At 43.2% G+C, this 24,953-nt stretch overlaps 1 protein-coding gene across 15 annotated transcripts in view; it reads left to right on the top strand.

The window, feature by feature from the left end:
• Nucleotides 1-24,953, top strand: part of SH3KBP1 (SH3 domain containing kinase binding protein 1) — a gene marked incomplete at both ends in the record, with an annotated part of 338,781 nt that overhangs the window by 291,142 nt on the left and 22,686 nt on the right. For all 15 annotated transcript variants that reach the window (XM_080652031.1, XM_080652040.1, XM_080652036.1 and 12 more), the window contains one exon: nt 7,312-7,397. In XM_080652031.1, the coding sequence (XP_080508157.1) occupies nt 7,312-7,397 (86 nt within the window). The remainder of the gene's footprint in view (nt 1-7,311; nt 7,398-24,953) is intronic.

Genomic DNA, 24,953 nt, shown 5'->3' with positions numbered 1-24,953 from the left:
AAGCTTTTGGCCTCTCATCCTCAGTGGACAAGGGAAGTGAATTATAGGACCTGGTAGTTTTGCATTAGATGAGGGTGATAAAACAAGGTTGTGGAGTTGGAGCAAGAAAGAGACAGGGCAACCCAAGTCATTTCTCTAGAATTTTCATATTTGACATCTGCCATTGCCCACCTGAGTTGATAACCCCCGGGGTGGGGGTGAAAGCTGGAGAAAAAGAGGATTCTCAGTGTGTACTTCAGTGGTTTCCTGAGCGCAGGGGATGGGGCTTTTCTATTTCTTTTCCTTCTCTTCCCAGCTCTTTCCCCCCTATAATAATTTTTAGACAGTTAAAGCCCAAACATTTACATTATAGTAATAGATCCTTCTGATGGCAGGGAGAGAGCACTTCCAAAAAGAGTCATCATTGGGACTTGGGATCTTTTTTGTTCAATGGGAGTCAGTGTGTCCACTCTTTTTCCCTTCATCACCACTCACCTCTAGAAGGGCTGTAGGGTCATCTTGGTAGTTTTTTGTTGCTGCTGTTAATGCTGCTAATTTATTTATTTACTTGTTTCCTTGCCTTGGCTTCCTGTGCACTCCAACACCTTTTCCAGGCCACATGTCTTGGCTTAACTGTCCCAACTTGGGCTAAATTGGGCCATGCCACTGGCTGAGCTCATGTTCTCAAGGGATGCACATGGCGCACCTTCCACGTTTCTGACTGTGCACATACCCGATCTCATGTCTCAAGTCTAAGTGGGAAGAGCAGGCCTTCAGGGTGGGTTAGGTGTGTGATTTTTTTTTTTTAGGTGTGTGATTTTTGTTTATCACTGGTACTTTTTAACTTGGGGAGCAAAGGCAATTCACGCAGCTGGCCGTGAGAAGTGGTGACAGGCTACCTGGCATCCTCGATGATTCACCAGCCCTGTGACCAGGAGGCCAATTGAAGCAGCTTTGAGAAGTGGTCAAGAGCTTGGCCCTGGAGCTAAAGTTAGTAGGTTCAAACCCAGACCTCACTACTCTACTACTTTTATAACCTTTTGTCAGCAAGTGACTTAATCTTACTGAGCCTCAGTTTCCTGATCTACATAATGAAAAAATAAGGGGATCACAGCTAAGGTTCTCCAGGAAAAAGACTCTGAGGCAGCATTTAGTATGCAGGATCTGTTTTAGGCTCTGGGCTCACTGAAGGAAGAAGGAAACAGTGTTGGGCAAAGGGAGATGTCAGGTTGTAACACTGGCTCACCAAAGCCTCAACCAACTCCACAGGGAGCTTTGGAGCTAAAATGGTTCCTCCAAATTATTCTGTATTGGACTGAAATGGGCAAGACTTTATTGTGTGTGTTGTAGTCTACCCTGGAAAAGGTTTACCTCAATCAAAGGGGCTCTCTGCAGCTGGGGTGGTCCCTGGAGGAACCAACAGCATGCCTACGAGCAGGAACATCCAGCCCTTCACTGAAGGAGGCTCTGGGCAGTGCAGTTCCGTGTCCTTGAGGCAGAGTAGATATTTCAAGGGGTGGTTCTGATGATTGAATAACGTATAAAAGGGGCAATCCTCGTGCCTGGCTCATGGTAGGCCATCAGTTATCAGTTGTTGCTGTCATTTCTGTGGGATTGTAGGTTCCACTCCATCCTGCTGGGTGTCCTTGGGCTAGTCAACTCGTTCTCTGTGATTTAGGCTCCTGTCCAGTAAAGCAAGGAGACTCTTACCTGCTAGTTGCCTATCTAACTCATGTGTTTTAAGTGTCCACAACCAAAACTGCTGAGAAAAATACAAGAAAATAACATTGTTATCTTTGGGTGTATGGTGATATGCGTGCTTTCTTATATTTTCTCCTTTTATTTAACAGCAGTGGATAGAGAAACTCACCACCAAAAACCCTCATAAGAACTAGTAACTTACAAAAGGATGGGCTTTTTTTTTCTTTTGTTCAATTTAGTAACATCCTTCTTGGCAAAAATGGTATCTGTGTGTTAGGCAGACTGGAGGAGAGCAAGGACCATTGAGGACTGAAACCTCATTGGGCATCAGCCGCTCCAAACACATGCTTTGGAGAATTTCAGAAATTCTGGTATTTTTCAGAACTAAAACTCATTAGCATTGTTGTAAGAGTCTATAAATACAGTGGAGGCATTTACAAATAGACTTTGTAAAACGCTTCCACACCCACAGTCTGAACACTGTCAAAACACCAGCTGCAGCTTCCCTACTTGGAAGGATCAGACCTTTTTTAAAACTACACCTACTGTGTTTTCAAAATAGGCTCGCTTCTGGCCCTGTATAGAAGATAATTTTAGCTGAAAGCCTGGGTCTGGCTCTTGGTATGAAGGATCAGGGCTCAGTAGAGAGATAGGGGATCCCAATCTCCTTCCTATCAGAATGTGGCTGGTACTTTAGAATGTGGGGAGGGGTCACTCAGAGATGTCACTGCCTATTTCTTCAGGGTGGGCCCTCATGACCATGGCCTCTCAGTCTAGGATTTTTAACTCACCCCAGTTGAGTTCCAGGTGTGGTCCCAGGTGATCACATGGGCATCTGTGGTGGGGGAGACTCTTAAAGGAGAGCTTGTAGCAGGGGCGGGCAATCTCACCTTTTACCTTGATGATATGGTTGGGGAGAAAGGAGAAAGAGCAGAAGCTGCAAGAATTGTACAGTCTCTAGTATTAAAAGTAAACTTTAAAAGGAAGGAAAAATTCACCTATAGTCTTATCCCAGAGACAACTACTATTAACATTTTGGACTTTTTCTTTTCCATATTTTTTCCTGTGTGTGATTTGGTTTGTTTCATTGTTTTTACATAGGTATGATCATAGTAAATGTCATATAATTTTTTGGGGAAATGCATTTATTGTACAAATACATAATGCATTCCCATTTTAGAAAAAAAGGCAAATGTTCATTAAATCCAAAGTGTTTTTGAGCCTTCCATGTACCAAGTGCTGAACTGGATGTTAGAAATCACCCATCAGACTACCCTGGAATAACTACTAAATATTCTTCCAGTCTCTTAAAAAAATCCCTCTTCCTAATATATCAGAAGTGCACATGGGTGTATATGCATTGAGATGTTTTAAACTTGACTTTGTTCCTTGACATTATAACATCATAATATCCTGTTGTCACTAACTGTTTATAAACATTATTTCAATGGCTATATAAAAGTCTGCCAAATACCATAGGTTATTCTACTGTTCTATTTATGAAAGTTTTCAGTTTTTTTTCAGTTTTTCGTTATTATGAATAACACTGTGATATACCTATTAACCTGCAAAACCCATTTGGGTGTTTTGGACTATTTCTTTAGCATTTACTCCCAGATGAAAACAGATGAACATCAAGAGGATATACATCCTCTTCTTTAAAATTACTTCTTTTTACCCTGCACTATTCCCCAAAGGCTTTGAGATAACTTTAAAAAATTAGTTGAGAGCGACAGTAAAGGGGAAGTAAGGGTAGAAAAGTAATACAGCCCCAGATAAGATGAACACAGTGCAGATAGGCAGGCAGACCTCAGAGATGTTGCAGGTCTTATTCCAGACCGCCACAAGAAAGCAAATGTTGCAATAAAGCAAGTCACACAAACTTTTTGGTTTCCCAGTGTGTATAAGAGATATGTTTACACTATACTGTACTCCAGTGGTCGGCAAACCGTGGCTCGCGAGCCACATGCGGCTCTTTGGCCCCTTGAGTGTGGCTCTTCCACAAAATACCATGGCCTGGGCGAGTCTATTTTGAAGAAGTGGCGTTAGAAGAAGTTTAAGTTGAAAAAATGTGGCTCTCCAAAGAAATTTCAATTGTTGTTGCCGAAACCGGTTTGGTTCAGTGGATAGAGCGTCGGCCTGCGGACTGAAGGGTCCTGGGTTCGATTCCGGTCAAGGGCATGTACCTTGGTTGCGGGCACATCCCCAGTGGGAGGTGTGCAGGAGGCAGCTGATCGATGTCTCTCTCTCATCGATGTTTCTAGCTCTCTATCCCTCTCCCTTCCTCTCTGTAAAATATTAATAAAATATATATATTAAAAAAAAAAAAGAAAAGAAATTTCAATCGTTGTACTGTTGATATTTGGCTCTGTTGACTAATGAGTTTGCCGACCACTGCAGTGTAGTCTATTAAATGTGCAATAATAGCATTGTGACTGAAAAAGCAGTGCACATAATTTAATTTTAAAATACTTTATTTTTTATTTTTTATTTTTTATATATTTTATTGATTTTTTACAGATAGGAAGGGTGAGGGATAGAGAGGTAGAAACATCGATCAGCTGCCTCCTGCACACCTCCCACTGGGGATGTGCCCGCAACCAAGGTACATGCCCTTGACCGGAATCGAACCTGGGACCTTTCAGTCCGCAGGCCGACGCTCTCTCCACTGAGCCAAACCGGTTAGGGCTATTTTTTATTTTTTAAAAAGCTAAGCCTGTTGGGAAAATGGCACTGAATGCCCTGTTGCAGGGCTGCCGCAAACCTTTGATTTGTAAAAAACAAAACAAAAACACAAATATCTCTGAAGCACAATAAAGCAAAGCAGCATAAAACGAGGTATGCCTGTAATGTGCAATAGGGTTCTCCACAGCCCCTCAAGATAGGCTCTCATTTGACTGGAAGCTTCCAGCTGTCAAGTCAAAGAGGGAAATTGCCGCTCCAAGAGTCACAGTTACCAGAATGCACAAATAAACCACATGTTCCAAAGCAGCCAACTTGTTCTGCAATTCAGCAGCTTAACTGTTGTGCAAAGCTCCCTCTCTCCACCAACACCCCCTCTGATGTTTCCCCCAGCTGCCCACCAGGGTGGTCACCGTAGACCATCCTCCCCTTTAGCAAAAAAAAAAAAAAAAAAAAAAAAGCCCAGTGTAATTAACTGGACTTCTGTTGCCTGAATAGCCTGTTTCTGTGGACAGAACACATGTTCTTTACGTTTTAGGTCCTTGGTGTGTTCCCAAAAGGACAGAACTGTCTGGCTGTGAGTGTAACTTGAGTTCAGTCTGTTAGTCTGGAGGAAGACAGCACCAAATCATTCAGGCTCCATAAATACAAAATAATATTAAGCGCCTTAAAGACTTTTAAAAATAAAAATGCTTACCCAAGAGGTTTGGCTCAGTGGATAGAGTGGCAGCCCACGGACTGAAGGGGACCAGGTTCCATTCCAGGGCATGTACCTGCCTTGCAGGCTTGATCCCCGACTCTGGTCAGGGTACATGCAGGAGGCAATCAATTGATGTCTCTCTCTCACATCGATGTTTCTCTCTGTCTCTCCCCCTCCCTTCCACTCTCTCTAAAAATCGATGGGAAAATATCCTCGGGTAAGGATTAACAAACAAAAAAAAATAAAATAATAAAAAATAATAAAAAATGCTTTCCTACTTATACTTCATTTCTAAAACATTTCATTCAGAAAGTTACATTCAAATTAGTGGGCCCTCACAATTAAATGTTTTGAAACAAAAGTCCTCAATCCCATTGTTCCTGTTGGCTTGGGATCTGTCCAAGGGATTGTGCCCTGTGAGGCCTGAGCTTTGGTAACCAAAGGATGGAGGGGCAATCTGCTACAGTAACCTGGCCTAAGAGGTCCCCCACCACCTTAGGTATTGGGATGAGGTGGGAAATAAAGGCTCTGCTGTGAAGTTCAAGCTGCTTCCCTTTTCCAAGTACAGTAGTCCACATTCTCCTTGAACCCTGATTCAACCAAGCTCAGAATTTTCAACCACGCTCGGAAAAGCCCAGCAAGTCTCATAATGCACACACACAGTCTGTCTAAGAGCTGCAATTTTCTCTTGGTGAAGACCAAGCTGTTTGGTTCAGCCCTGGTTCCCCAGAGTTCTCACCTCCGCTTGTCTTCGGTTGAGGGTGCTTGAGGTTATGCTTGAGGTTGAGTCAGTCTTGTTCGTTTGGGAACTGATGGGGGCTTACTTCCTTCCACTGGGTATTCTCTACCATCACAGGATATGCATGTCACACTGAGTGCTACCACCACCCCTCCTCTTGAGTGAGAAACCCAGGAGTCGTCCCAGTCAACTCCCTCCCTTACCTCCAGGTTTATAGATCTACTTCAGTTTCCCTCTGCCTCCCATTACCTCCAGGACAAACTGAACCCTGTGGTACTCAGCCAGCAGTCTGACCTTTGCCAACCTTTCTCCTCTCACTACTCTCTGGAGACCTCAGGCTTTAGCCTTGGGATCTCTGACCACCCTGAGTCCTTGCTCAATCATGTGTCTTATTTGATATCCTCCAAGGCCCAACTGTAATGCCACTTCCTCCATGTGCCCTGGGATTGCCATGCATATCCCCTGCACTGAACCCATCCTCCCCAAAGGGCTTTGATGTGCCTGTATCTTACACAGCCAGCCTATAACATGTAGGCTTGTGGTTGTCTGTCTGTCTCTTTCTACCATTGAGACCATAAGCCCCTCCAGAGTAGGTACCACCTGGTTTGGCTCGCTCAATACCCCCATCTGTTCCTCATTGTGTGGTTTGGCCTCAGGCCAGGGTGACTGCCGGAAGCCATAAGATGGACTATTTCTGTTGCTTTCCAAGGAACAACTGCTTGGCTTCTCCCTCTCATTTTATAGGCAACATTTTTTTCTGATTTCACTGCCATCACAGACCTTTGATAATCTCATTGGGGAGCTGCCCTTTTGGAGGAATTTGGAGCAACCTTCTGCTTGTGCATGAATGAGCTGTTTCTCTCATCATCTTGGAGGCCCATTCCTATCCCCAAGGGCTGCTCCTTGCCCAAATACAGAGGGAAGTCACCCGTGTCCTGATGGGCATGGGGGCACCCACCCAAGAGCTGTCTAATTTTACAGCCTGTCCCAAGTGCCAGCTTTCAGGCTGCCAGATCTCAACTTGACACCTTGCGCCTGTCAACAGCCTGGCTGATGCCTCAGCCCCAGGCCAGCAAACCTTTTCCTCAAGGTTAAAAGTAGTTGACCTTTGACAAGCAGCATTGGCTACATTCCTTAGTCCTTAAAAGGGAAGTTCCCAGTTACTGTTTGCTGGTGCTTATTTGGCCAGGAGACAGGGGCAGGGCCTGCCTTGTACCCTGTGTACCAGCAGGAGGGTTTGTGGCTAAAGGTGCATTGCTGAACAGTCATTATTAAAATAGCCATCTTTGAAAATGTGTGCTGGAGAGGGGGGCCTCCAGTCTGTCGGTCGCTTTGCACCAAGGCCCTTGTGGCTGGAAAACTCGTTGGCTCCTACTGAGTTCCTCACAGGCGACAGTGCCACCTGCCCCACACACAGCGCACTCTTTAACTTGCGTGCAACAAGAAAGCTGACAAAATGACAAGGACACACACCAATTATTAAATGCCTGGACTTGTGTTTTGAATGTAGGGGTGACGGTGCAAAGATTGACTTGGTTGGCAGTTCGCTATCCGGCATCCTGGACAAGGATCTCTCGGACCGCAGCAATGACATCGGTGAGTAAGAACATTCTTGCTTTTCTTTGCACAATTTTGAAGGAACTGCAGAGTTCAGTTTTCCCCTTCAAGCAATCTGATGAGAAATAACATAGCTATTTAAATGCAAGGCTAACAGCCCTGGTTGGTGTTAGGTGTTGCAGTTTTGTAAACAAGGGAAGCGATGGTGGCTCCCACATTAAAACACAATGCTTGGGATTGTTACTCTCTCTGGCCTTACAAATTCCTTGCAAGGTCCAAAGAAAAGAAATGATGAATAAACCTTTTTGTAGAAGTGGGCATTAGCACTTATATTCATATTTTCCAGTGATTTATGCTTTTAATATAATGAGGTCAGTGGGTGAAAATGCAGAATGGCAGAGTTCATTGTGAACACAGTACTAAGTGTTTTGACTTTGAATTTAAAATGAGCTTTGGTATAATAATTGCCACTTAGTTCAGAACATGAGTGAATTTTCCCAAGGTCAGGATACCACCATGTGATAAATGGGAAGGTAGCTAGAGTCTCTGTGGGTAAAAGAGTTGGAGGGTCTTTTGGGGATATGCATGGGTGGGTTTGAGGTCACATATGTGCTGGTTGAGGTCACTGTTGGTCTCACTTGGGTGACAGCCTTTTTAAGAAGTTCAAATTCAAAGACTAATTTGTTTTAGCTTTACATCTTTTATTTGTACCTGTCATGGTCATAAGTTAGCACTCTCATATTCTACAGAAGAGAGGGGGCTACATTTTGGAATTTGCCTTTTTTAAATTAAAAATTTTATTTCAAAATAAGTATAGATTTTGCATGCAGTTATAAGAAATAATGCAGAGATCCACATACCCTTTACCCAGGTTCCCCCCATGATAACATCTTATGAAATTGTAGTGCATGATCACAACCCAGATATTGACATTAATATAGTCCACCAGGTTCCCCAGTTTTACTAGTACTTGTGTGTATTTACTTCTATGTAGCTTTGTCACATGTAGATTTGTGTATCTACCACTACAGTCAAGATACAGAACATTCAATTGCCAGTAGGATCCCACTGTTCCTTTTTTTAACCACACCCACCTCCCCTTTACCCCTCCTCTTCCCTAACCTCTGGCAGCCACTATCAGGGATTGATTGGACCTGGAAGATTTCTTACATCATTTGCTTTGGCTGCTCAATTTAGAAACAAATGTCTGATAGTTGGCAAGCCCTGTAAGAGGCACCAGAGCACCTAACACACACATTCTCATCACCTGAGGTTACTCCTCTGCTGGGGTGCCATTTTCTTCTGAACCTACAAAAAGAGTTGCATCCTCCAAACTTCTGACCTACAGTCTCTGATCTGATCTGTGAGGACTTGGGGGTAGGATGTGTCATTGTCACTGTAAACACCAAAAGTACTGTCTTGTTTCCAGAAACTGTCCTATATCCTCAGTCAGCTTTTGAGAAGCTCAGTCAGGAAGCATGACCAAGAGCTTCTGACAGTTTGGGCTGACACAATAATAATAGAAACTGGCCTGCTATAGCATTTGACCTGGTTAAAGGGCAGGGAAGAACAGAGCAGTTATTGGCTGTGAATGAAAAGGAATTGTTGGAATGAGCCTGATTAAGTTTTGGTTCTATGGCTGCAATTTAGCATTCAGGCCCCATTTCAAGGCAGGGTGGACACAGTGTCAGCGAAGGTACCGTTGTGTGTGGGGGGCCTCCCACAAGAAGGGAGGTGTTCTCCCACCTCCAGAATATACAGGGCTGTGCCTTGCTTGTGAAGAACATCGGTCTTAGACCTTTGTTTTCTTTGAGTCTGGAGGTGACTAAGGTGGCTATCGCCAAAATATGAATTTCATGTTTTTCAGTCTAATAAGCTAGTTTGTAAATGTTGAAGGCGTTGATGGAAGGGGTTAGTCTATGGAAGCTTTTCATACTGTGGAAGCTAAGCACCAGCTGTATGTATTAGGCAGTCCATAAAGAGACCCTGAGGTTTAGTTTGCTCTTATTTTTACAAGAAGACTATACCAGAAACTGTAATTCCTCAAGCTAATAATTTAGCATATATGTTATTTACATTGTGAGAAATGGTAATTGGCCATTATGAAATCAACCACTACATACTCGAGTGCCTACTACTCGAGTGCAAGGCTGAATGGCTACCTCACACACAGGCCCTGCTTTCCAGGGTGTTGGGGTCTCTTTGGGCCCCTAAGACAGCAAATAAAAAGCGAAGTAACAATGATGGTCTGTACAAATGATGACTGAGTGATAGAAAGTAATGGTGCTCAGAGTCGGGGATGCTCCTTGGGACCCAGGGTGCAAGGGCAGGCTCTATAAAGGGGGACAGATTTACCTGGATTTGGAAGTTAGATTTGCTTAGGTAGAGGCAGAGATGTGCAGGGAAATCACATGGGGACTGCTGATAGCTGAGCATAGATCCGTCCTGGCTGCAGTAGAGTGTTTATTCTGGCATGGGGGGTGGGGAGGAGGGGGCTGGAAATGGAAGTCAGGACTGGATTGAGTTGGAGAGGGATGGATTTGTAATTGACTCTGCAGGCAGCGGGAGCCATTGATGGTTGACACTGAAGTGACATGATCAGGTCGAAAAATTCAGATATCACTGATGGAGCTTTTGGGACAAATGAGATGAAGAAAATATGGGTGTCAGGAGTCAGGTTATTTGATAGTTCCAATGAGAGGCAGTGAGAGAGAGCCCGAATTAAACTGCTCACAAAAGAATTGTGAAAGAAGGGATAGATGAAAAAGCAGCAATATGAGAGCATTATGGCTTGGCCTCTGTAACAGATTGGATTTAGGAGTGGGGAGGAGGAGAGAATGATTTCTTAGTTACGAGGTTTTAAAGTTGGGTGGCTGGGGAAAAAGTGAGTTGGGTAGAAATAAGCATGTCTGGAGGAAGAACTGGTTTGGGGGAAATGTGATGAATTCATTTAAGCATGTTGAGTTTGAGCTTTGGTCAGACATCCCGTGTCAGTGCTGGATGAAGGCTGAAAATGGAAGGCCGAGGCTGGGGAGGCAGGCAGGATGGCAGAGATTAGGTACAGGGGTGGGCAAACTTTTTGACTCGAGGGCCACAATGGGTTCTTAAACTGGACCGGAGGGCCAGAACAAAAGCATGGATGGAGTGTTTGTGTGAACTAATATAAATTCAAAGTAAAGGAGCGGAGGGGAGAGCAAGAGAACCGGATAGAACAGCTGGATCCGGCCCGCGGGCCGTAGTTTGCCCAAGGCTGGCTTAGGACCTTCCATGAGACAAGAACACAGAGCTGAAGTCTACACACCTGGGTTTGAGTGCTGCGGATTCTGCTGCTGCTTGGCTGGGTGGCCTATAAACTACAGACTCTGAGCTTCAGCTTCTTTATCTGTAAAGAATACTAAATCTCTACCAACTTCCTCATCTCGTCTTCCAAAATGATATACAATCACCGGGTGGGCTGCAAAAAGCTAGAGATGCTTATTTCTAATGTTTGTGTAGAAGTGATAAAGCCAACAAGAAAAAGAAAATCCTTAGAGAAAAAAGAACCTAGAGCTGAAGATCAAATCCTGCTGGGGGAAGCCCACATGTATGTAAAGGAAAAGTGGAATCTTGCAACATCGCAGGAGCCAATAACAGCTTTATTGAGGTATAATTTACATACTGTATACAAAGGGAGGAGAGGATTTTGAGCAAAATGTCTTTAGGCCCAAATGCAGACGTGCTCTCTAGGAGAATAGGACATTGCAGAGCGACTGGCTCTCTTCAGGGCTGCTTTTGTATCTCTGCTTTTATGGCATGTGTTTATTGCTTTGAATCAAGAAGGAAATTACTTGTACCAGAATGTTTTGTTAGTGCTTCAGACAATTGAAGCTGTCCAAATGTGGGCTGCAGTGAATAGCAGAACACAGTCCTGAAAGCCATTCGCAATCTTCAGTGTTAGCTATAAATAAATGTGTTCCTCTTAATAAAGCTATAATTTTAAATTATTATGATATTAAATTAGAGAACATGGCTTTTTCAGACCTCGTGTGGGTAGCTATCAACATCTGTCAGCCCACGATAATTTAGAATGAAATCAGTTGGTCCCAAACTAAGTTGTTGATGTCAGTTTGAGATATTGTTTGTATCAAACTACACAGCTATATTTCAAGGAACATAATAGAAAACATAGATGAGCTCCAACACAGGCCTGTGCATGAATAGAAGCAAAAATTAAATTGTCCGGTTTTCTCTTGCTGATGGAAGACTCTATGTTCCAATTGAATAGGAGATTATAGGCCTCGAAGTCAAGTGCCATAACATTTACTTTTATTATGCCATATATTGCATTTCCCACGGCATGGTGGGATTTATTGTTACACTTCAATACTGCGGAGATTTCCCATTTCTTTTCCACTAAAGCACATGACAGCCAGCCTCCAGGTGGGAAGCAGCCTAGGAACTAAGCATCTAGTTTCAACTAATTGACTTATAAAAAGACCTTCTTATTCTTCTTCAGTTGCTTGCCTTCTTCGTTTTAACTGTTGTTTTTTTCCCATTCTATTTGAGTCTTATCAAACTGTTCCCACTTCCATCTCTTTAAATGGACACCACCCCCTTTTCACTTGAGGAAGCAGAGGATTTCCGCTCCATCTTCCCCTCCCCACCTACAGACCCACACTTCACTTGGTAGTCAGCTTGGGGCCAAGTGTCAAAAGCTTTAAAGTCAATGGACTTAGGACGAGGATCTGGTTTGAAAGCTATGAAGACTAACTTTAACTTGCCCTCAGTCCCTCACAGATGCCTCTAGGCCTATTCATTTGGACCAGGAAATGAAAAAGCACTTTCCTACACCCTTAGAATGCTATTAAGAGCTGATCAATTTGGGGTGCTGGCAAGGTTCTAAAGCTGGATTGTGGCAATGGTCGCACAATTCTGTAAATTTACTAAAAATGACCAAGTTTTCTTCTTAAAATGGGTGACCTTCATGGTATACAAAGTATACCTCAATAAAGCTGCTAAAAATCGGGGGGGGGGGATCTAATTGTAATTTTCTTAGCACTCACTTTGAGGTCTCAATGTCAAAAAAGATATATACACACAAGTAATTTATAAGCAAGGGGTTAAAAATGCCCCTTGGACCCACTTTATAAAATAGTTGTATTTAGACTAATAGCCATTATATTGGTGTTTCTGAATCCTCTGTAAACCAGTCTTTTATAAATAGCATTATGCTGTGTGTGTGCTTTAAGTTTTTAAATCTTTATTGTTGAAAGTATTACATATATCCCCTTTTATCCCCCATTGACCTCTTCTACCCTGCCCCCACCTGCCCCAGCCCTCACCACCCTATTGTCTGTGTCCATGAGTTATGCATATATGCATACAAGTTATTTGGTTGATCTCTTCCAATGCCCCCCTACTCCCTCACCCCGCCTTCCCTCTAAGATTCTGCAGTCTGTTCCATGCTCCTATATCTCTGGATCTATTTTGTTCATCAATTTATTTTGTTCATTAGATTCCACATATGAGTGAGATCATGTGATACCTGTCTTTCTCTGACTGGCTTATTTTGCTTAGCATAATACTCTCCAGGTCCCTCCATGCTGTCTCAAAGGGTAAGAGATCCTTCTTTTTTTACTGCTGCATAGTATTCCATGGTGTAAATGTACCACAGCCCTTTTATCCACTCATCTACTGATGGGCACTTAGGCTATTTCCAGATCTTAGCTATTGTAAGTTGTGCTGCTATGAACATAGGGGTACATATATTCTTTCTGATGGGTGTTTCCTTGATTCTTAGGATATACTCCTAGAAATGGGATCACTGGGTCAAATGGAAGTTCCATCTTAAAATTTTTGAGGGACCTCCATGCTGTTTTCCACAGTGGCTGCACAGGTCTGCATTGCCACCAGCAGTGTACTAGGGTTCCCTTTTTTCCATATCCTCGCCAGCACTTGTCATTTGTTGATCTGTTGATGATAGTCATTCTGACCTGTGTGAGGTGAAAGCCTCATTGTCATTTTAATTTACATCTCTCAGATAATTAGTGACTTTGAGCATTTTTTCATATGTCTCTTGGCCTTCTGTATGTTCACTTTGGAGAAGTGTCTATTTAGGTCCTTTGCCCATTTTTAAATTGGATTGTTTGTCTTCCCTTTGTTAAATTGTATGAGTTCCTTATATTTTTTGAATATTAACCCCTTATTGGATGTATCATTGACAGATATGTTCTCCTATGCAGTGGGCTCTCTTTTCATTTTGTTGATGGTTTCTTTTGCTGTGCAGAAGCTTTTTATTTTGAGGTAGGCCCATTTGTTTATTTTCTCCTTAGTTTCATTTGCCCTAGGACAGTGGTCGGCAAACTCATTAGTCAACAGAGCGGCAAACCACGGCTTGCGAGCCGCATGTGGCTCGCAAGCCGCGACCACTGCCCTAGGAGATGTATCGGTAAACATATTGCTATGAGAGATGTCTGAGATTTTGCTGCCTGTGGTTTCTTCTAAGATTTTTATGGTTTCATGACTTACATTTAGGTCTTTTATCCATTTTGAGTTTATTCTTGTACATGGTATAAGTTGGTGGTCTAGTTTCATTTTTTGTCAAATGCTTTTTCTGCATCTATTGATATGATCATGTGATTTTGTCTATCAATTCGTTTGTGTGATGTATCACCTTTATTGACTTGTGAATATTATACCTGCCTTGCATCCCTGGAATAAATCCCACTTGATCATGGTGTATGATCTTTTTAATATATTGCTGGATCCAATTGGCTAATATTTTGTTGAGAATTTTAGCATCTATGTTTATCAGGGATTTTGCCCTGTAATTCTCTTTCTTTGTAGTGTCTTTATCTGGTTTTGGAATTAGGATAATGCTGGCCTCATAAAAAATAAATAGCATTATGTTTAGATGTGTTAAGAAAGCTCTCTAAAAGCATGTGGAGGAATCCTTTTGTAATACAAATAGGTTCTCTTAAGGTGTTAAATAAGGATATTGTTTTACAAAGACTTTTTTACTGAGTTTAGAGAGAGAGAGGGAGAAACATCAATTTGTTGTTCCACTTATTTATGCATTCATTGATTGATTCTTTTCTGTGCCCTGACCCAGATCAAACTTGTAACTTTGGCATGTCTGGAGAGTGTTTGAACCAACTGAGCTACCTGGCCAGGGCTGCAAAGTTTTCTTAAATTGAGGCCCAGCTGGCCCAGCCGGTGTGGCTCAGTGGCTGACCGTCAACCTATGAACCAGGAGGTCATGGTTCGATTCCCCTGATCAGGGCACTGCCCAGGTTGTGGACTTGATCCCCAGTGGGGGGCATGTAAGAGGCAGTGGATCAATGATTCTCATCATTGATGTTTCTCTTTCTCCCTCTGCTTTCCTCTCTGAAATCAATAAAAATATATATTTTTTAAATTGAGACCCGGCTGGACATTGGTAAGTATGATTACAGCTGTAGTTATAGAATATTCACAAAATGTTTGGAAGACTTAGGAGTGTTTTCTAAGAATATTTGTAAGTAGAACATATCTTTATAATCCTGATTCCTCTTTTAGGTACAATTTGCAGATAGTTGCTTCTGAAGAATGTAGCTGTGTATATAATGTCCTAGTGTGAGAACCATTCCTCCAGTACAGTTACAAGTATATGCTCCCTTTCTTCATCTGCCTTCTACTATCCTCCTGAGGTTATAGTGGGTGAAATAATAGCAGCCAGAGCGAGCAAGGGGAAGGAAAGAAGGAACTAACAGTGACTGGGGTGCCACCTAGATATCTTGTATGTTTTGAGTATTCTCATCATCACCAGCCCTGTAAAGGAGGTATAATAACTCTCATTTTCATACGGAAGGAACAGGGGATAAAGAAAGCCAGGTAATTTGGGCAAGGTTAACTGGCTAGTGAGTAGCAGAGTTTTATGTGAACCCAGGTCTCCCTGACCCCTGGGCCAGATATTTCAGTGCATGAAGTTGGTCTGCATCAGCGGTTCTCAACCACTCTCCCCAGGAGATGTTTGGTGATGTCTGGAGATATTTCTGGTTGTCACAGCATGGGGGTGGGGGTGGGAGTTAGCATGCTACTGGCATCTAGTGGGTAGAAACCAAGGACACTACTAAATATTCCACAGTGCACAGGACAACAGCACCAAGGTTGAGAAAGCCTGGCTGGTGTCAAGAATCTGATGGTGAATTGGGAACTGCTGGGCCAAGGACAGTGTCCCCTCAAGTGCAGGCTTGTGGCCCATCTCATTTCCTGAGAATCTCTATAAAACACAATTTGAAATAGTTTCAGAGCTTTTTGCAACTGATGACTTTATATACAAAAAAGTAAGTATATCTGAAGTAATTGAATATCAACCAAGAAAGTCTTCATGACCTTTGAGAGAGGCTTATGGCAAATCACTTTTTTTAATTTCTTTATTGATTAAGGTATCACATATTTGTCCTCACCCCCCCATTCCCATCCCAAACCCCTCCCCACGCATGCCCCCACCCCCCTGTTGTCCGTGACCACTGGTTAGACTTATATACATGCACACAAGTCCTTTGGTTGATCTCTTCCCCCTTACCCCCACCTTCCCCCACCTTCCCTCTGAGGTTTGACAGTCTGATCGATGCTTCCCTGTCTCCGGGTCTGTTTTTATTCATCAGTTTATGTTGTTCATTATTTCCCCTAGATGAGTGAGATCATGTGATACTAGAAATACACTTTAAGAACCGAAAATGAGACAAGCAATAATGGTTATGCTGAGAGGCAAATGAATCAGTCTGTAGTGAGCTTATTTCGGCAAATCACTTGCTCTAGAAAAAATTATATAATTTGAGTCTGATTTTTACATGGGAGGATTTTTATATTTGGGTTTAGATACTCCCAAGATTTAATATCCAGTGTTTAAATGAGTATTAAATAAAAAGACAATAAACATGAAATTTAATTAATGCTATATTATAAATTTGTGCTCTGTATACTGAAGCTTTTCGTGATATATATAAAGCCATTTAATAGTGACTATTACCACAAAATTTTTGTTATGACACCAAATCTCTATAAATCTCTATAAACAAACAAGTGATTGAATTCGAAAGTTATTTTGACATTTTTGCCTTTTCCCATAAGAAATCATTTCTTGGAGTCCTTGGACAGATTTGCAGGGAAGATTTATATCCCTGGCTTTGAGCTATTGGTTTTTCTGTCCTTTTCTATATTTTAAATTTCCCATTTGATCCTTGTAGCATTTTAGGTCAGTTAAGTGAATTCTCGGGTTTAATAGGACAACGTATACTGTGTCCTGCCTGCCTTAAAGAACCTCCAGGAGTGACATTTGGAGTGTTCCAGATGGACTGCTGGCTGACTGTGTGTGTGAGTGAGCCGTGCTTCTCAGCTCTCTTGGGGCTCGCTGCTCTGACATGAGAACTTTCATGCAAGGGCCACGGCTCACTCCTACAGTGTCTCTTTACCAGTGACCTTCAGCTATGGCCTTGGGGATCAAGAATGTGGCTGACATTACCCATGCAGAAAATAGGAAGATGTGATCTCTTTTTTTAAATAAATTTTTATTGTTCAGATTATTACAGGTGTTCCTCTTTTTTTCCCCCATAGCTCCCCTCCACCTGATTTCCCACCCCACCCCATGCCCTTACCCCCCGCCACTGTCTTCATCCATAGGTGTAAGATTTTTGTCCAATCTCTTCCCGCGCCCCTCACACCCCCTTCCCCCTGAGAATTGTCAGTCCACTCCCTTTCTATGTCCCTGATTCTATTATATTCATCGGTCCATTCTGTTCATCAGATTTTTTATTCACTTGATTTTTAGATTCACTTGTTGGTAGGTATGTATTTGTTGTCATTTTGTTGTTCATAATTTTTATCTTTACCTTTTTCTTCTTCCTCCTCTTCTTAAAGAATACCCTTCAGCATTTCATATAATCCTGGTTTGGTGGTGATGAACTCCTTTAGCTTTTTCTTGTCTGTGAAGCTCTTTATCTGACCTTCAATTCTGAATGATAGCTTTGCTGGGTAGAGTAATCTTGGTTGTAGGTTCTTGCTGTTCATCACTTTGAATATTTCTTGCCACTCCCTTCTGGCCTGCATAGTTTCTATTGAGAAATCAGCTGACGGTCATATGGGTACTCCCTTGTAGGTAACTAACTGTTTTTCTCTTGCTGCTTTCAAGATTCTCTCTTTGTCTTTTGCCCTTGGCATTTTAATTATGATGTATCTTGGTGTGGTCCTCTTTGGATTCCTCTTGTTTGGGGTTCTCTGCGCTTCCTGGACTTGTAAGTCTATTTCTTTCACCAGGTAGGGAAAATTTTCTGTCATTATTTCTTCTAATAGGTTTTCAATATTTTGCTCTCTCTCTTCTTCTGGCACCCCAAATATTCGGATGTTGGTACACTTAAAGTTGTCCCAGAGGTTCCTTACACTATCTTCATATTTTTGGATTCTTTTTTCTTTTTGTTTTTCTGGTTGGGTGTTTTTTGTTTCCTCATATTTCAGATCTTTGGTTTGATTCTTGGGGTCCTTTGATCTACAGTTGAATTTCTGTATATTCTTTATTTCAGACAGGGTATGCTTAATTTCTGACTGGTCCTTTTCCATTTTTTTGGCATTCTCATTAAGGTCCTTGAAGGTCTCACTAAGCTCCTCGGAGGTCCCATCAAGTTCCTCGGCAGTTTTTAGAAGATTCTCAAGTAACCTTATAAATGTGGTTTTGAACTCTATGTCCAGTAGTTTGCTTTCCTCCATTTCTTTCATTCGTGACATGTTTCTTTGTATCCGCATTTTGCTGCTTCCCTGTGTTGATGGAGTGGTTTTCTGTGGTTGGTGACCAGTGGTTCAGCCTATCACCTGAGGTGGACACTCTTGGTGCACCCCTTTGTGGGCTGAGTGCGAAGTCTTGGTGTAGTTAAGCCTTGATTGCTGTTGGTACACTGGGAGGAATTGACCTCCAGGCCAATTGGCTGTGAGGACCCGCTGTGTCTATAATGGAAGAACTGCTGCGCTGGAGACACGCTTATGGTGCAGGACTTGTTTCAGTGGGGCTTTGGTGCTCACTGAGTCTGCCTCTTGAATGTGTCACTTATGGATGTGAGTAGTTGAAATCTGGTGTTGTCTCACACTGACCACTAGATACACTAGCTTCTGGATCTCCAATGGGGTGCAGGTCAGCTACTGTCTGAGGCCACCCAGCAGAAGCTACAGTGAGAACTACAGTTTTCTCCTCTTTGCTTGGGGTTTGGAGGTTTTGGAGCTGTCTGACCAGAGCTGCAATTTGTTAGGTTAAGCTGCAATAGGGCAGACCATTTATATGCAAAAGCTACTGCGTGGAGCTTGGGTGGGTTTGTAGATTGTGCGGGGCGGGGTCTCAGGGAGTCACTAGGCTAGGGCGTGGAAAACAGTGATGGCTGCCAGTCAGCCATCTCTTCATCTCCGCGTTTCCAAGTCCCCACGTCCTGCACCCCAGCGCAGTAAACAATGATTGCTGCGCACACCTCTGCAAGAAAGCCACCCTCACTTTCCGACCCAATGGTAGACAGTCCAGCTTCTCCCTGTAGGAGTTTGGGTCCCCAGCATCTCCCCAGAAATTGGAGTTCAGAGTAATTGGGAGCTTGTCTCCCTTCGGGTTGAAAAAAGCAGTGCACCCAGTCGCCCGCCGCCAGCCCGATTTGCGTGCCTCTGTACCTCAGCTTTTTAGCGCTCGTGCACATCTCAATGCTCTTTTCTCTTTCCTTCTAGTTGTAGAACTTCCATTCAGCCAGCTTTCCCGTGGTTCTGGGTGATAGACATTTTGTCTTTTAGTTGTGGTTTTGAAATTGTTGTGCGAGGCAGCACTTTAGGTGTTTACCTATGCCGCCATCTTGGTTCCTCCTCTGATGTGATCCCTGTTATGTAAGGGTCAAGTCTGTGGATGAGGCTGTGAAGTGTGTGTGTGTGTGTGTGTGTGTGTGTGTGTGTGTGTACACATGCCACTCTGGATCCTATTCAGCAACACAAGTCATTATCAGACTTCACTTTCTATCAAGATATTTGAGAAGCAATATGCATTTTTCAAGCATGATGACAAAAAGCAAAAGAGATTGTGCTTAGTCAAGTAAGTGCTTTATACGAAGGAAGTGAAACAGATTGAACTTCTGATTGATGGGTCTTGGCTCCCATTAATTCAGAACAGATTCTATGTCTGGACCTCTCCCTGCAGTGCCTCTGCCCTGGTTCTTGACTTCTCACCTAAGACTCTTAGGGCTCACAGCCTAGGTTTGTGCTGAGTAAATGAGCTCAAGCTGGCAACCAGCACTGGTTTCAAAATCAGCTCACAGTCCTCAAGGAGATGGACTGGTGGCAAGGCCTATCCCAAGTGTTTCCAAGAGTCTGATTCCAGATGTAAACCAGGGGTGTCCACTAACAGACCTTCGCAGAAACATTGGCCCACACCAAAACCTAAGTGCTCACCTCTGCCTGCTTGGTCCCCCTCAGGGCAGTCCTGGCATTTGGCAGTTCATCGCATTGGTTGGGTTTGTACTTAGCTTTTATGGGTTCCATACACATCTTTTACCCCATCATATCCAATAAGCGCAAAAGCAACAAACATTCAAAGTGTCAGTAGCAAAAGTCTCATGAAGACACAGGTGGACATTAAATAAATCAAAGTGAGGAGATGGTAACAAATGTTGCATAGCCTCATGAGAGAATTTGAGGGTGTGAATGATTCTCAGACACAAAGAGTGAACAGTGCCATGCTGCCTGAGCCACCTACAGCTATCAGCCTGCTCAGAGGAAAAGTAACTGACAGGTGAGAGGAGTGGAGGGACATTCAGGTGTGTAGCAAGCTCAGTTCAGACAGCCTTTGGCTTGGAGAGGTTCACAGTACTCAGTAGGCATTTGCATTTGTGGTCCAGCCCAGAAGCTTACCTGTGTGCAGAGGCAGCATATCCTCCCCTGGGATTTTGGTCACCTGCCTCTCTGTGGTCAGGGCCCTCGAATTCTTCCTTCAGCCCAATGACATGAGCATTTCTGCTTTTGCTACATGCTGAGACCATTTATAGCTTTGGGCATACAAATGTAGAGGGGTTAAAGTAATCTATGCACAGCAAAGGGACTTATATAGTACTTGTTACATTCACAGTGTGCTCAGCTGAGACCTCTGAGCTGGGAATGAATGTGGAGGCAAAAAGAGAACAGGTGATATTCAGCTCTGATTGCACATGGCATTTATTTGGCCTGCAGTACCCCCTCTGCCCACTGCCTCTGGCTCACAGATTGGCAGGGCCCGGTTATGGCTTCCGTTTGACTTGGAAATATCCAGGGGGCTATACCACCTGCCAGAAAACCATGCTCAAGTGCCCCTTTGCCATACTAAAAGCATAATAAACAAACTACACATTATTAAGGAGGAAAACTGAATTATTAACCCCTTTCTCTAGCTATATACTTTTGCTTAAGGTATGGTCTAGAGCAGCCTTGGGCAAACTACGGCCCGCGGGCCGGATCCGGCTGTTCTATCCGGTTCTCTTGCTCTCCCCTCCGCTCCTTTACTTTGAATTTATATTAGTTCACACAAACACTCCATCCATGCTTTTGTTCCGGCCCTCCGGTCCAGTTTAAGAACCCATTGTGGCCCTCGAGTCAAAAAGTTTGCCCACCCCTGGTCTAGAGGCCTTGGCCTTCTTAGCCCCTTGCTACCTTTGATTCATTGAATGAGAAAAGTGATGAGCACTTGAGGAGTGAGGTTGGTGAGACCCACTAGAAGGTTATTAGATCTGGTGGTGACAAGCTAAGGATGAGGTGTAAGGAAACAGGGAGCCCAGATTTAGAACCAGAAGAAGTCTCTTTATTTAGCTACGAGGTGACCTGCAGTGATGCTCTTTATCCCCTGAGGCCTGAGTCATCTCTCCCTGAGGTTGTTCATAATCTTTGGAATTTTACAGCATCACCTTCAAACAAAAAGGGGTTTAAATGTAAGGAAGTGCTGATTTTTATTTCACTAATTAAACACATTTTAAAAAACGATTGCCATCGCTCGCCCAGTGTGCCTCAGTGGTTGAGCATTGGCCCATGCACCAAGATTTTGGCGGTTCACATGCCCTGGTTGTGGTTGGAGGCTCAATCCCTGGTAGGGGGTGTGCAGGAGGCAGCCAATTGATGTTGATGTTTCTCTCTCCCTCTCCCTTCCTCTCTCTCTCTCAAATCAATAAAAACATATTTTTTAAATAAACAAAAATACACATACCATCACCTGGTAGAAGGGATATAATCTCCAAGTTTTTTTAAATGAACAGATTTTTTAAAATTAAATCTTTATTGTTCAGATTATTACAGTTGTTCCTCTTTTTCCCCCCCATAGCTCCTTTCCACCCGGTTCCCACCCCACCCCATGCCCTTACCACCCCCCCCCACTGTCCTCATCCATAAGTGTATGATTTTTGTCCAGTCTCTTCCCACACCCCCCACACCCCTTTCCCCCCAAGAATTGTCAGTCCACTCCCTTTCTATGCCCCTGATTCTATTATATTCACCAGTTTATTCTGTTCATCAGATTTTTTATTCACTTGATTTTTAGATTCACTTGTTGATAGATATGTATTTGTTGTTCATAATTTTTATCTTTACCTTTTTCTTCTTCTTCCTCTTCTTAAAGAATACCTTTCAGCATTTCATATAATACTGGTTTGGCTGTGATGAACTCCTTTAGCTTTTTCTTATCTATGAAGCTCTTTATCTGCCCTTCAATTCTGAATGATAGCTTTGCTGGGTAGAGTAATCTTAGTTGTAGGTTCTTGCTGTTCATCACTTTGAATATTTCTTGCCACTCCCTTCTGGCCTGCATAGTTTCTGTTGAGAAATCAGCTGACAATCATATGGGTGCGCCCTTGTAGGTAGCTAACTGCTTTTCTCTTGCTGCTCTTAATATTCTCTGTCTTTTGCTCTTGGCATTTTAATTATGATGTGTCTTGGTGTGGTCCTCTTTGAATTCCTTTTGTTTGAGGTTCTCTGTACTTCCTGGACTTGTAAGTCTATTTCTTTCACCAGGTGGGGGAAGTTTTCTGTCATTATTTCTTCAAATAGGTTTTCAGTATCTTGTTCTCTCTCTTCTTCTGGCACCCCCATAATTCTGATGTTGGTACACTTGAAGTTGTCCCAGAGGTTCCTTACACTATCTTCATATTTTTGGATTCTTTTTTCTTTTTGCTTTTCCAGTTGGGTGTTTTTTTGTTTTTTGTTTTTTTTTGTTTTGTTTTGTTTTGTTTTGTTTTTGCTTCTTTGTATTTTAATTCTTTGACTTGATTCTTGTGATCCTCTAGTCTGCTATTGGATCTCTGTATATTATTCTTTATTTCAGTCAGTGTATGCTTAATTTCTAGTTGGTCCTTTTTCATATCCTCAAGGGTCTTGCTAAATTTATGGGCCTTTTCTAGAAAATTCTTGAAAAACCTTATAACCGTGGTTTTGAACTCTATATCCAGTAGTTTGCTTTCCTCCATTTCTTTCATTTGTGACCTGTTTCTTTGTCTCCACATTTTGGCTGCTTCCCTGTGTTGATAGAGTGGCTTTGTGTGCTAGGTGTCCTATGGGGCCCAGTGGCTCAGCCTCCCCAATTACTTGAGGTGGACACTCTTGATTCACCCCTTTGTGGGCTCTGTGCACAGTCTTGTTGTAGTTAAGCCTTGATTGTTGTTGGTATCACTGGGAGGAATTGACCTCAAGGCAAATTGGCTGTGAGGATCAGCTGTGTCTACAATGGGAGAACTTCTGTGCTGGTGACACCCTTATGAGACAAGACTTGCTTCATTGGAGCTTTGGTGCTCACTGAGTCTGCCCCATGAGTGTGTCCTTTATGGATCTGAGGAGTTGTAATCTGGATGGTCCCACTCTGACCCCTGGGTACACTGGCTCTTGGATCTCCAAAGAGGTGCTAATTTAGCCTCTGCCTGAGGCCACCCAGCAGGAGTTATGGAGAGATCTGCATGTTCCTCTTCTTTGTTTGGGTTTTAGTGGTGCCCAGATGAGGCCCAGCTGTGAAGCAATGCAAGCTGATATGGGGCCTTGGGCCTTCTTTTGGATGTTCTGGGTCTCTCTGACTCAGCTGCAGTTTGTTAGGTAAGTTTAGATTTCAAAAGACCAGGCCATTCATATGCAAAAACCTCTGCACACAGCTGGGGTGGGGCGGAGTCTCAAGGTGGAGCAAACAGCAATGGTTTCCCGTCAACCCTGCCCTAAGAGGCCCCCGGGTCTCAGTGTCCTTTGGTAATCGCTGCAAGCACCTCTGAGAGAAAGCTGCCCTTGAGTTCCGCCCACTGCCAGACCAGTTTCTCCCCGCATGAGTCTGGGTCCCCAGAGTTTCACCCAGAACTGGAGTTCAGAGCAGTCGGGAGCTTGTGTCTCCCTGTGGATTGAAAAAGACAGCCGCATACTCTGTTGCCAGCCCTCTCCGCACGTGCACCTCCGTACCTCTGCACTTTACTTCCGCAGCTCCTCTGAGTCTCAGTGTGCTTTTCTCTTCCCTTCTAGTTGTAGAATTTCCACTCAGCCAGCCTTCCTGTGGTTCTGGATGATGTCCGTTTTGCCTTTTAGTTGTAGTTTTGAAGTGGTTGTGCTAGGCAGCAAGTTCAGGTGTTTACCTATACCACCATCTTGGTTTCTCTAAATGAACAGATTTAGCTTACTGAGAGACTCACAATGTTGGCCTTCTTTTTCTCTTTATGACTGGTGATAACTTTATCATGGACACATGCATACCAGTTCATGAGGTGGCATTTGAAAACCACAGGTCAGGCGCTTGTCTGCAGAGATGAGGGGAAGAGAAGAAATGTCGGTGGGAGGGCAAACAAAAGGCCCCAGAGAGAGGTGGGTGTTGAAACTCTGGCAAAAACTCACCACCCAGATATGTACAGTTAGGTTACTTTTTTTATAGAGATACAGTTGCTTGTGATTTTTTAAAATCACTCATGGAATGTCAGATTTTTAAGAGCACTTTAACTACTTTGTACCTCTGTCCTCTGTTTTCCCCTGGGCTGGAGAATGGGGCCCACCAGCCCTTCTAACAGTTGGGGAGGCACTACCCCCCTTGTGTGCAGTGAAAAGGGCACTGGGCTTCAGACAGGTGGTATCTCCTCCTCAGATTTTATACTCAGCATAAATATGGGCTTCTGTGTAATTCTGGACATTAGGATGTTGTTTCACATGTGCATTAAAATTTTCTGTGTCAGACTGCTCTTCCTTTGTCTAAGTAGAGTGCATTGACAAGATGGAATGCCTTGTGTGACTTGCTCACTAAAAGGAAACCGACCCTCAGCCTGGTTGCATATGCCCCTATAACAGACCATTGGACCTGCCTCACACCCCTTTCAATTTTGGTTTTTCATTTTTAAACCAGGGGCTTGGATAAAATGATCAAAGGGGCCCAGGTCAAGCTCTCAGCCTTATTTCTCTGAATCTGTTTCTTTTAGCTGAGTTTTCTGGACATTGAGAAAACTTCTCTTTTGGTAACCTCTGAATCCTCTTTAAAATAAAATAGCTTATTCTTTTATTTGTCTCTTTACCTCAATTCTTTTAGTTCTATTAGTTCCTTTAACTTAGAATCGATCATTTGGCCCTTTCTGAGGTCTCATCTACGATTTCTTTGGC

This window comes from Plecotus auritus (genome assembly GCF_963455305.1).
Source record: "Plecotus auritus genome assembly, chromosome: X".
Classification (NCBI taxonomy): Eukaryota; Metazoa; Chordata; class Mammalia; order Chiroptera; family Vespertilionidae; genus Plecotus; species Plecotus auritus.
Note: the sequence above shows the minus strand (reverse complement) of the source record. Positions and strands in the feature narration are given on the sequence as shown.